The sequence below is a fragment of the Papaver somniferum genome, chromosome 9 (assembly GCF_003573695.1).
Source record: "Papaver somniferum cultivar HN1 chromosome 9, ASM357369v1, whole genome shotgun sequence".
NCBI classification, from domain to species: Eukaryota; Viridiplantae; Streptophyta; class Magnoliopsida; order Ranunculales; family Papaveraceae; genus Papaver; species Papaver somniferum.
The window spans coordinates 115,658,114-115,670,447 of NC_039366.1; the positions used below are offsets into that span (position 1 = coordinate 115,658,114).

Here is a 12,334-nt window from a genome sequence, read left to right on the forward strand (position 1 = left end):
AAACCGATGGACAAAGATCTAATGCAGAAAACAGAACCTAAAGGGAGAATGAAACAAAAGCGCAGCTGACGTTTTGTTTGCATCCCACTTTGCATAATTCAGTAACACTCTAAAACTCAGACTCTTTATGGGTGCCGTACGGCGTATTACTATTTTGAGAGTAGTAATAGTAATACGCCGTGGTGAACTACAAAGCCTTTGTAAAACCTATGTAATTGATATAACCAACTTCTACTGTAACCAATTATGAAATGATCATTTCTTGCCCGCGTACCAGGCACGCGTTGCTCCTCTCCATCTATTGAGGATGCAGTCAAGGTGCGGTAGTGATGCTCACTTGGTGGGAGTATTTGAGTTACCGTCTCGTACCCATAAAAACAATTAGGGCATTGCCATCGTTAGCTAATGAGTCACTTCTTATGAGTTCCTTGGGTGATTCAACTTGGGTATCACTATAACTGTCCTGAGGTGGGGCCGTGGGGGATATATCATTGGTACCTTCGCACCTATGCCCTTTTGGCTCCAAGCTGCAGTAACTGGCTGCTTTTGTGGTTGTCATTATTATTGTTCTTCTTCTTGTTGCTGCTGTTGTTACTGTTCTTCTTTTTGCTGCTGCTGGAGCCACTGTTGCTGTTGTTGTTGGTGCTTTTGTTGTTGCTGTTGTTTTGGTGGTGTTCGGCTGTTGCTCTAGTGGCTGTTGGGAGGGTATTATCTTGATATTTTGGTTCCTTTCAAACTAAACCACGAATCTCCCGTATTGAGTCAATGATGGTTATTGCAAAATAGGTACGGGTATTGAGCTGGAATACACCTTGCTCCAGTCCAATGTAAAGTGGCCTCTTGGTTGGCCAATTGGAGGATTCCCCGGTCCTCTGGTAATATTTTTGTTTCAATATTATTAACCAGTTTATTTCTGAGTCAATAACATTTGTAATTTCTTTCTCAGGGGCCTTACTACTGTGCTTCTGGAGCTGACAAATCCGTTGGGTGAGACATTTCAGTTGCTCGCTACAAAGCTTGCTTATATGCTGGGATTAACAGTAGTGGCTCTATTGGAGAATGCCATGCCTGGCCAGGTTTTCTCTCTCACTACTCTCTCATATTCTTTTTTACACACAACATCGCCCAACATACTTGAAATTCCATATTATAAATTTAGCTATTACAAGTACATGAATCTATTCAACTGTATATTAAAGTTGACAATTAGCAGCCTGGATCTGTAAGTTATGTTCTCTACACCCATTTTTCATATTCTTCATCGATATTAACACACAAAATTCTGATGCACTGGGAGTATCAAGTGGGTCCGGGTGTGGCCATTGAAGCTGGAGATATTGTTTGGTGTTCAAGATATTCTTGAGATAATTCACTTATTTGGATTGTGAAGAAGTATTGAGAGACTTTAACTTTGTATGTTTTATTCTTATGTTATTTTACCCTTCTTTAATAGAGAACTATGGAACTAGCTGGTGTTGTTCTGTCTCTGTTTTATTCTTATGTTTTTCCCCTCCTTTAACAGAGAACTACGAAACAAGCTGCTGTTGTTCTGTCTCTTGATTCAAAACCAGTTGAGGTAATTTGTCATACCCAATATGTGTTCTTGACTATACCCAACCACTTTAAATTATGATTGACATAACTACGCGTTGTTGTTATCTTTTTACAGGGGGACTGGAATGGTCCAGGACGCCATACTACAGGTATTTATCTTTTATTCCATCCATTATTAATATTATGGATGTTGAGAATTTAGACGTTTTTTATGAAGAATTTCCTAACATTATGAATCAATTTTGTTATTGTTAATATTGGGTTGTATTGATGTGTCCATAATACTAAGAGCATGAGAGAGGAAAGAGTATTCAACGTGATAAAAAAGGCAATTCTGAACCTGTCCCTTCATTGCAAAGAGCATTTTAGCCCACGGAGAAGGAAATGAATGAAGGTTGATCTGAAAGCAGAAGACAGCTGACATTAACTCCTAAACTATCAACTTTTAGGAAAACAGAAGTAAAAACTTTACAAATGTCTTTAAAAAGCCTTTATAATGTTAATTTCTAGGAAGTAAGCTAATCATGGTTGTTCTCCTAGTGTGGGGTGTGATACTGAGAAAGAAGGAAAAGGTGTTTATCAATTTCTTTGCTATAATACGTTTAATGTGTCCACTTACCTGTTTATCAGACAGGTAGTCAGGCTCGGCTTCTTGTAAGTTGGGCCGAGCTGATAAAGGGTATTAACAATGCTTATTAGAATTGATTATGATCCTTAATTTTTAATTTTTTTCTCTAGGTTAGTTAGAAGCTCACTGCCCATGGATCCTTATGCCCTCAAACTTTACCCTTAGCCATGTGCTATTTTTAGACAGGGTTGCTAGCAGAAAGTATTTTATTGTGGGAACCAAAAGCTCTTGCTCCTGGAAGATCAAAATGAAGGTGTTTAACAACTTCTGAAAAACATCGGTGCAAGGGTCTGCTTGAGAGTCGATCAATTGCAATATGGAGTAAATGCTTGATAAAACTGGAATTGAGTAAGTACCTTACTTTTCATGGGCATCTAGAAGTGATGTATAGTGTCTTCATATGTTAAGGAAATTTGTTTTTATGATGAGTTCAACCAGTTAAGTAGAATTTGTTTTTATGATGAGTTCAACCAGCTTAAGTAGAACTGACGTGGTTTTTATTATGTTATTGCAGGTTGAGGAGATCTGCGATTGTTTCTTTGGTTGTATGTTTGTTGATTGTCTGATTCCCTCTCACATCACAAGTGCTCTTAATGAGTTTGCCACCAGCTTGGCCAATGTATTCATCGCAGGAAAGGTGCTAAGCCATGGGTTTCACTCCCTAAGGGCAAGGCTATCAAGTTGTCTATCATTGAAAAGGCAAGGAAAAGGCTTGCTGCTCAAGGTGCTGCCACGGCTTAAGCTCAGTGAAGCTTCGCCCATCATGACGAGGTATTTTATTTTGTTGCTTGGAAATTAATCTTACTTTTAACTAAACCTTTGCTGTGTTAATCCATTCCTACTTTTTGAACATAATTAAACTCTTCCAACAATACAAAGACCTTGTAGCTTAATTTGTGGAGTTTCTTTGATATATCTACTCTTTCCCTGTATTATTTTTTTTCCTCTGTCAGTTCTACCTGATTCAATTCATCTTGGCACAAACATCTCTGTTTGTTTTAGAACACTAATTCCTTTTACCCAAAGAAATCCCTATGCTTCACACTGGAGGATTTCATTTGCAGAAAAGGAGCTGTGTAATCTCTTTATACATACCAGATGGTTAAACATTCGATTCACTGTTCTGCTTTTAGGTACATAGTTGTGTGTTCACTCACTGTATAAACAAACTGCACGACCCCTCTAAAATGACTCATGGACCCATCAAGGATGAGAATTTTGGTTGAGAGAGAAGGATAACTGAGATATGCTGTTCAGTACAAAATGAACTTGTGAATTGGATAAGCACTAATTGAGTTTTGGAGGTCCTGCTGGGGTCTTGTAGCTGATAAATAATTGAAGGCGCTACCCAAATTGAGCTCCTCTGCTTCATGGCTTCAGTGGTCATCTATTTGCATTAGAAGAGCTTGAATTTCTGGTCTGATGAAAAAGCAACAATTCTTACTAAGCGCAGCACCTACACAATTGTGACCCGAAATTTGCTCAATGAAGGCATCAAGGCGCAGACAAATGAGAGTGTCATTACCAGCCATGGCAATCAAAAGAAAAGCGAGAAAACAAACAGCGAACGAGACTGGCTCATATAAGGACAGACACTAACGTTACTGTCTCGATAGACTGAGACACTATTGTTATTTGAAAGAGAATGATCTCAGAAAAACAAAGATGGATGTACCAAATGGACAGGCAAACCAAGGGATGCTATAGAAGAGGGGGTTGTGGATAACACGCGTTCTCCACCACGTTGTCCCTTCATTGTTTTTTTCCCAGATATTTTTCTTTTCTATAATTCGAGTATGACAGTGTAGAATGGCTTCTTGCCATGGTTCATCTGGCTCAAAATGCCAGTTTCCAGACACAGTAGAATTTTTGTCCAAAATTAACTGAATTGATTAAATGTTATAGTATAAACTAAATTGTTCATCTGGCTTATACTACCTTCCTGAATTATGTATAAATCATACATGAAACCATCCTATTATTTTGAAACGAAACGAAATGACTATTTTCAATGGTTCTGATGCAGCTCTTTGTGAAAATTTTCCCGAGTTCCATGTTTTTCTCGAGCTTTGTGTTAGCGTTTCTTTTTGACATTGGCTAGTACTAGTAGATTTTTAGCCGCACGTCCGACAAGAGAACCACAACTAACGTGGGGTCTCGTAAGAGAGTTTCCAAATCTTGGAACTCCTCCCAAACCATTGGATTAGATACTGGATGAAAAAATCTACTGACCCTAATCCGACATGTCTTGTAAGAACTTAAAACGTGTCAAAACCTAAACACGGTTATATCATAAGTTCTCGATGTACAAGGTTACTGTAAACAACTGTTTGGGTTGAAAAAATAAACAAGATCTAAAAAGAGGAAGATTTCATTTCACCCCCAAAAATAAAAAAACAAAAAACGGTCAATTTCGAAAAAAACCCTAACTTCTCTACAAAACAAAACAAAACAAAAATAACTAAACTGTACCTTTCTTTGATCTATCTCCTTAAACCTTCCTTCAATCTCCCCTTCCTTTCTATCTATATCTTTCAAAGCCTGCAGCTTTGTTCTTCTGTTCTCAAGCTCTCTATTTTAGGTATATTTTTTTTAGAAATCGCCATCGCCTATAAATTCATGAATTTGTGCATGGAAGCAACCAAATTGTAAGTGAAAAAAAATCAAAATCTCTGATTCAGTTTGTGTTTATTTATCTTATTATAGTTGTAGTATTAAATGGCTACAACAGAAGCAGCAGCTTCAACGAAATTCAAGAACCCAGATTTCAGGTCACAACTACCACAACAGCAGCCAATTGAGTTTCATAAAAAGAATAGAGAAACGGAGACTGAGGATGTCAAATCATCACATGATGGTCTTGAATTTTGGCAATTTATGGTTGCTGGGTCAATTGCAGGATGTGTAGAACATACAGCAATGTTTCCAGTTGATACACTAAAAACTCGTATGCAAGCATTAGTTTCATGCCCAAATCAAACAGTAGGTCTTAGACATGCTTTTACATCACTAATAAAGAAAGAAGGTCCATTGGGATTTTATAGGGGTATTGGGGCTATGAGTCTTGGTGCTGGTCCTGCTCATGCTGTTTATTTCTCTGTTTATGAATTCTGTAAAGAGTATTTCTCTAAAGGAGACCCTAATAATTCTGCTGCACATGCTGTTTCGGGTGTATGTGCTACGGTTGCGAGTGATGCTGTTTTTACACCAATGGATGTGGTGAAGCAAAGACTGCAATTGAGTAGTACTCATTATAAGGGTTTATGGGATTGTACAACTAGGGTTTTGAAGGAAGAAGGATTTGGGGCTTTTTATGCTTCTTATAGAACTACTGTTTTGATGAATGCTCCTTTCACTGCTGTTCATTTCGCTACTTATGAAGCTGCAAAAACTGGGTTAATGGAGATATCACCAGATACTGCTAGTGACGAAAGGTTAGTAGTTCATGCAACTGCTGGTGCTGCTGCTGGAGCTTTAGCTGCTGCAGTCACAACTCCACTCGATGTTGTCAAGACCCAATTGCAGTGCCAGGTAAAAGCCCTTTCTGAATATTTTGAATTCTCCTTTGTTTTTAAGATTTAGTAAATTGGTAATTTTAGCTATCTATTGAGATATGTATTTACTATATTTACTTCAAGGTGGTTTCTTTGGCATGTTATTTTACTATCCGAAGTGTTGCACCATTTAAGATTTTGATTGTTTGCCCGCTCTCTTGGCTTTAGATTCAGGAAAACTTATGACTAGGGATAAATTTCATGTTCATGTAAAGACATGTGTCAAACTCTGTATGAAAATTGGGGTGAATAAGTAGCAGATGAGGGTTGCTTTTGACATGGTTACCTTAGTTCCTATCTTGAATGAACCTTCAAAAATCACTGATTATGAAACAGTTGGGGAAAGCTGGATGCAGTTACTGCCATATAAGTTGTGTGTATAGCTGTTCAAGCATCTAAACAGACTCTTTGATAGAAAGGAGAAGGTTGAGAGTTTCATTTATTTTAGTATTATGTGAGAAGAAGTTGATCTAGAATGATGTTTTGAAATCTTTTGACGCGTGCCCACATGAACAGAACTCTGATGTGGAGGCTTAAAAGAGTTCTCCTACCTTGGAATCTTTCCTGGATTTCATCTTTTGTGATTTCAAAGTGTTTTTAGCCCTGGATTTCAATGTTATTCCATCCTGTTCTCGTAAAGGGGCTGAGTTTGCAGCTATCTGGTAGAATTGCGCATTAGTTAGATGAAACCTTTTGTGTAGCGTAGTGCATACTCTCACCCGGTTATCATCTGCCATCAGCCTTTTTTAGAAGCGTAATTTCAGCTGCCTTTGCACTTAAGGTGTCATTATAATGATTCTTTCATGCCATGATTTCGGATTTTTTACTCTCTTATGACCTGCACACGTAAAAGTTTGCAATGGTAAATTCATTGCATTTTAATTTCTTTTCCAATCACTGACCCTGATAGCTAAGTTGTTTAGGTAAATGGTCAGCTAAGTTACTACATGATATCATCCTTATACTTTCTTATACTTCCTTATACTTTTCTTTCCTCGTGTACAAACTTCATACAAGCTGATAAATATTCTGTTCTGTACAGGGTGTTTGTGGATGCGACAGATTTACTAATAGTTCTATTAGGGGTGTTATTCGAAGCATAGTTCAGAAGGATGGATATCGAGGATTGATGAGAGGGTGGAAGCCCAGGATGCTCTTCCATGCCCCTGCAGCGGCTATCTGCTGGTCTACATATGAAGCAGGAAAAACATTTTTCCACGGAATGAATGCCAATAAGTAAGCAAGTAATCTTCTTTTAAAAGGTGAACGTATTGTGGACTCTTCTTTTCCTGTTGTACTTAGGAGGATGACTTAAGTGTAACCAAAAGACAACACGGGATTACTTTGCCCTTGGGAGAGCCACAGAATTACTTCGTCCCGACTGATATAAAGCAAACAAAACGTCTTGGAAGCATCTCTTTGAAGCTGATATTTTTTATTTAGTGGGTGATAAATTGATTGGTCGGGTAGATATTAATTTGTATTATTGTAAAATCACTATCTTTGACTTCAATAATGTTGATGAGAAATCTTTTGAGGTGATTGAATACCTCTTTTTACTCTTCTCTGTATTGGGTTATGAACTAAGAAGTTTTTTCAGTGAAATTCTCTACATTGAAGTTTCTTTATGTTGATATAAGTTTTCTTTCTTTTTGTGGTTGTACTGATGTGTATGTGGCATACACCTGTGTCCTGTGATAACAGTATGGGGGTGGTGCCACTTCGGTTGGATATTGGACACAGTTCGGGACTAAGAAAAACAGCTACAAGGTTTCTTCCAAATTCAATTCTGTATACAGATCAGATTTTTCTGCTGCAACACGATTTAAAGAACTTGTTATCAGACAACTATATTTTACTCAAAAACTTAATACATTCATTTTTCTAAACCTTATTGTTAAGTTCTTCCCACTGAATGTACTTCCTATACATTTTCAGTAAGCTTAGGGTTTAAGAAAAACTGTAAAAGAAATTTGTGGGCTTTTTGGTTTATATTTTGACAAGCAAGTATTCACAAGGTGGTGGTCAAAACTGGCAAGAAGAAATAGTTGCTCCAGTTTGCAGGCTGCCGCCATCCCTGAATACATATAATAAGGAGAAACTTTACAGGAGTGTACATTCGTTCAATGGCGATATAATGTAATGTATGTGTTCCTCAGAGAAGTCCCCAAGTTGTTCAAGGGTTGATAATCTTATAAGCTCCTTCACTTTGTCATCAAGAAAAGAATAAATCGTCAATATCAAATACTAATTCTGCAACATGTATTTGTCATGTTCTCTTCAGACTGAAGAAAAACTATTTTCATGAACTTACGACTTCCCCAACAATCACAGTGATATCGTCCAGCTTCCCACCTGCAGCAAAAGCGACAATGAGAACTAGGATTGAGAGGATACACAATAGGAAATTGTAGAAACCTTGTATTATTAGTTTAAGGCAACATCATGCCTACTAGCTTCCTTCCAATAACTTTCTTCCACCAGGGAACATCAAAACCCTGCCAAAAAAGGAAAACACGCACAAATAAACTTAAATCACTACGATCATGATAAGTAACAATAGTACTTAAAATGTTTCAGCTGACATACTCGGTCTCGAGCCTCCAATGAGTAAGGAGAATCAAAATTGGCATCCCTTGAATGCTCATTTGCTAGAACAGCCAATGCCTTGGCTACAATAAGATGAGAAGACTGAGTTAGAGAGCAAAATTGAACACCAGAAGCAATTGAATGAGCAGGTTGTATACCAGCTTCGGCAACATTGTTGATTCGGGAGATTGTTGAAACAATTTCACGGTCGTAAACATTATCGAATAACCCATCTGAACCCATAATGATTTTATCTCCCTCCATTACATCTATGTTGCTAACCTGTACTCAAAAGGAAAAATCTTGGTCACCAGCAGAAACTAATTTGGTTGAGGCAGTTCATTCTGAATTTTTTTTTTCTTGAGAAAATCAAAGAATTTTGAAAATTTTCCATTTCCCATATTGCTGTACCGCGGCATCTAGGTATGTCTGACTAATTGCCTCGGAGCTCAATTGGTATGGACAATCAAAATAGTGCTCTTGTGGAGCTGTAGAAAAAATAAGTCGTCCTGTTGAAAAGAACAAGAAAAAACACAACCAAATCCAAACCAATCAGTAGGATGAAAACCATAGATAAATAATAAATTAGACTGAGCATACAGTTTATAAGTGATACCTTTTCTAAGAACCCTTAAGCCACAATCCCCAACATTGGCAATTTTCAAGACCCCAGTTTTCTCCAACATCGCAACAATTCTAGTTAACAGAAATAAGGAAAAATTAGCAATGATGTGAGAGGGTATCCTCTTATGTAGCTTAAGCTAAACAGCTAGAGGTAAGATAAGTAAAACCTACACAGTAGCTGAACCTCTAGACGAGGTTGCAGCATGCGCCCTACCCAAAAGGATTTGCGGTTCATATTCTACCTGTCAAACGGAATACTCCATTGTTAACACACTAAAAGTATGAATAAGAAAGTTTGAACAGTTGCCGCTTCAAAACAATCACAAACAAGATTTGAATTATTCCCAATACAAGTTGTGAAGTTTTAAAATAGACATATACCTCCTCTTTATCAATTAGATATGAAGCATTAGCCATCAGCTCTTTTGGAAAGAATGAAGGGTCTACGTTTTTTTCAGCCCACCTGAAATTCAATCTTAAGCTCAGCCTAAACAGTTGAAGCTTGATAGAAAGCTGTAAGGCATGAATCAGAATGTATTCAAATGGATGCTCATATAGGAAACTAAGCACAGTTCCATTGCAAATGCTGTAAAAGACCCTCATTAAAATAAGGGCAAAATTATAATGTGAAATGAATGCATCTGAGATTTTTACCCGGAAACTCCATCTGCAATGGCAAGGACACCACCATTGAAATTGCTCACAAGAAAAGCATCCTCCCCACCTTTCTCAACCTTGTGGATACCAACAGCAGCAACTTTGAGCTGACATATATGTGGCGAACAAATTTCCAAATTGTTTCACCCTAATAAGTTTGAAACAAATGAAATCCTACCTTACTCGGATGTGGTATGAGATGAGTTCCAACAGAGAAACATACCTCCAACCTGTATGACATGAAAATATAGTGAATGTAAACCCCCAAATTAACATTGTACCTTCTACTTATCTCACAAATTACCCTAATTCAGCACAAAGGCAACTCAAACTATGAAGAACAGTGAAAAAGTTGAAAATTTTTCAATGAAGTAGTAAAATATTAAGAGTGAAATGATTAACTTTACCTAACTGGATTCAATTCTGAAGAAGAGGAAGAACAACAAATAGATTTCCTACTCTTTGAATTGGAAATGAAGTCAACTGAATTCGAAGTGAAAGAAAGAAAAACCCGTTGAGATTGAGCAGTACTCCAAGAACTGAAAACAGCCATTCTCAGCTTTAGTTTCTTTCTCAGGCTCTTTGGATGTTGAACTGGAACTAGAATAAAGAGTAAAAGGATTTGAATTCGGTGTTGATGAAGAGTACCACGTCAGCCTAATGTTTGTTCCCGCGTCCAACCGGCAATTACATACTAATAACCACCGGGCCGTAGCCTGACTTCCCTGCTAACTTTGAAGCAAGCTAGGGTTCAATTGAAATTTCACTTATGTATCCAAGGTTTGAGGTTAAAACCTACATTGACAACAAGTTTGAGATAGAAAAACTTGTGGGTTCAATCGAGCAATGCTCTAACATTTACTGCAGAACAATACTGTCCCATACTAAGAAGATATTGATGGTGGATTTTTCTTACTTTGCATTCCGCGAGAGAGTTGAAATAAAAACCATTGTTACAAGCATCTCCAACTGATCATGTAACCTCTTTAAAGTATAAATATATACCAGAAATATTAGAGCCTCGCTCGACAGAGCTTTCAATATTCTATATATTTTATAATTCATATTGAATGACTTAGTATCCTCTTCTATATCCAAAACTCATTCTGTTAAGACTTCAAAACATCATTGGTGCTTTCTTCCACACTTGCCAAGTGTTTCATCATTATACATAATATGCATTCAGAACGGGTATAATGCATCTACTATCTTGTACCTCGTTTTGAAGCAATGCAATGCTCCTAGATAGATTTCTTATAGTCTAGAGATCGATTAATTAATTAATTCTAGTGTTATATTTATCAATTGAATTCATAAAAAAAATTTCGTTTTTCCCAAAATATATTATTACTTCCATTTCTGGATTTTCTTCCATGAACTAATAATGAATATTCGCCTTTCATTATGAATTAATAATGAATATTCGCCTTTCTGACCAAAGCCAGTTAACCCCAACAAAATGACGTGGGTGCTCATATCAATAATGTTTTAAAGATCAAAATTTGGATTAAATGGAAAGAAGAGGAGACCTAGGTTTTCTTTGAGAAACATAATTAGGTCTACGACTAAAAGACTTCGCTTTAGGGATTCGTGAAGCCAGGTCCGACTATTTTCATCTTGATAGTTCGTGAATCATGATCTTGCTTTTTTTGTTATCGAGGTTCTCGTAATCTCTTTCAGGCAAGATAGATAGAAATCGCAAAGTTCTCTTCGTCTCAGACTTTGTGGTTCCTCAAGGTAGATATCTGATAACTGATTTTAGTTAAAAATCCCACACTCTTATTTTTAAAATATTATTTCATATATTTTATTGCTTTACCTAGGGTTTCCGCTTTCTAGTAAATTTTGGTCTTTATTCCATATCTTATCAAATGTTGCTTCAAAGAGCATACAATACACCAATGAACGGTCCCGCTACCATATTCATATGTTTTTATTTTAATATCTTCCAATTTTGGTCTTTACACCTGTTTGTGGGCAAAAACTGTTTCTGCTGATTTTGGTAATTTCAGGTGTGTGGATGAGAAACGAATCAAACCCTAAACAATGCACTGCACGGGAGTAATCTTGATTCGAGAGATCAATCTGTACAATCCTGGCCTAAACCAAGAAATGGTCGTTCCAGGCTTGCTTCAGTCACAAAGTGAAGGAGAAGGGTTGGTTTTAGGAAGGGAAGCGAAGAGAGTGTTGAGACCAGAATAGTTTATTCTGAAGGTGTGGTTGTTTATGACTTGTATCTGAAAGTAGAACTGGCTAGCAGAATGGAAAGCTACTAGGTGATTTATAGATACTGTGTTGTTGCCGACCAAAACTTGTTGTTTGGTGAAAATAGGTGAAGCCTATTTATACAAGTCATATTGAAACGTACCCTGGTATCGTAGGAAGTGGAAACGATTGAGTGGTGGAAGAAAAGAGTAACGTGTAACCGTCAGGCATTATGCTTCCACGATGAAGGAAGTGAATTCGTGTAACCGTCAGACATTATGCTTCCATGATGAAGGAAATGAATTTGTTTACACCGTTACTTTTCACCACCACTAATTGTCCCACTTCATGACCCTTTATTGTAACGGGCGCATTGCACGCGGCACGCTGTAAACCTCCAGACCAATACCCTGATGAGTATCCCCCAGTTTGCGACATGTTTGATGTCTCGAGTGTTTTCGTGGAAAACATGTAGCACTTCGCTACGTGTGGAAAGTCAAAGTCAAGGGACTTACCGCAGGAA

General features: G+C 37.4%; 3 protein-coding genes across 7 annotated transcripts; 2 read left to right on the top strand and 1 right to left on the bottom strand.

Moving 5' to 3' along the window:
- Positions 1 to 20: 20 nt before the first annotated feature.
- On the top strand, positions 21 to 4,033 carry LOC113310040. Of its 3 annotated transcripts, XM_026558593.1 has the most exons (7): positions 21 to 101; positions 278 to 318; positions 947 to 1,076; positions 1,523 to 1,576; positions 1,670 to 1,703; positions 2,365 to 2,530; positions 2,697 to 4,033. In XM_026558593.1, the coding sequence occupies exons 2-6, from the start codon at positions 308 to 310 to the stop codon at positions 2,451 to 2,453; spliced, it is 318 nt and encodes a 105-aa protein (XP_026414378.1). In that variant the 5' UTR covers positions 21 to 101; positions 278 to 307; the 3' UTR covers positions 2,454 to 2,530; positions 2,697 to 4,033. The 3 variants fall into 3 exon arrangements, 2 of the variants coding, with proteins under 2 accessions (XP_026414378.1, XP_026414379.1); XM_026558594.1 differs by lacking the exons at positions 21 to 101; positions 278 to 318 and having other exon boundaries at positions 687 to 1,076; XR_003340883.1 differs by lacking the exons at positions 21 to 101; positions 278 to 318 and having other exon boundaries at positions 688 to 1,413.
- A 531-nt stretch (positions 4,034 to 4,564) lies between these two features.
- On the top strand, positions 4,565 to 7,372 carry LOC113309609 (mitoferrin-like). Its single transcript, XM_026558061.1, has 2 exons — positions 4,565 to 5,713; positions 6,779 to 7,372. The coding sequence occupies exons 1-2, from the start codon at positions 4,901 to 4,903 to the stop codon at positions 6,974 to 6,976; spliced, it is 1,011 nt and encodes a 336-aa protein (XP_026413846.1). The 5' UTR covers positions 4,565 to 4,900; the 3' UTR covers positions 6,977 to 7,372.
- A 197-nt stretch (positions 7,373 to 7,569) lies between these two features.
- On the bottom strand, positions 7,570 to 10,326 carry LOC113309610 (probable protein phosphatase 2C 26). 3 transcript variants are annotated; one of them, XM_026558063.1, is made up of 12 exons: positions 10,014 to 10,326; positions 9,785 to 9,836; positions 9,604 to 9,683; positions 9,331 to 9,412; positions 9,121 to 9,191; positions 8,942 to 9,021; positions 8,737 to 8,834; positions 8,484 to 8,607; positions 8,326 to 8,408; positions 8,186 to 8,234; positions 8,051 to 8,091; positions 7,570 to 7,943 (listed from the first exon to the last, which is right to left on the bottom strand). In XM_026558063.1, the coding sequence occupies exons 1-12, from the start codon at positions 10,157 to 10,159 to the stop codon at positions 7,941 to 7,943; spliced, it is 909 nt and encodes a 302-aa protein (XP_026413848.1). In that variant the 5' UTR covers positions 10,160 to 10,326; the 3' UTR covers positions 7,570 to 7,940. The 3 variants fall into 3 exon arrangements, with proteins under 3 accessions (XP_026413848.1, XP_026413849.1, XP_026413847.1); XM_026558062.1 differs by having other exon boundaries at positions 7,573 to 8,091; XM_026558064.1 differs by lacking the exons at positions 9,604 to 9,683; positions 9,785 to 9,836; positions 10,014 to 10,326 and having other exon boundaries at positions 7,572 to 8,091; positions 9,117 to 9,191; positions 9,331 to 9,389.
- Between the last annotated feature and the right edge of the window lie 2,008 nt (positions 10,327 to 12,334).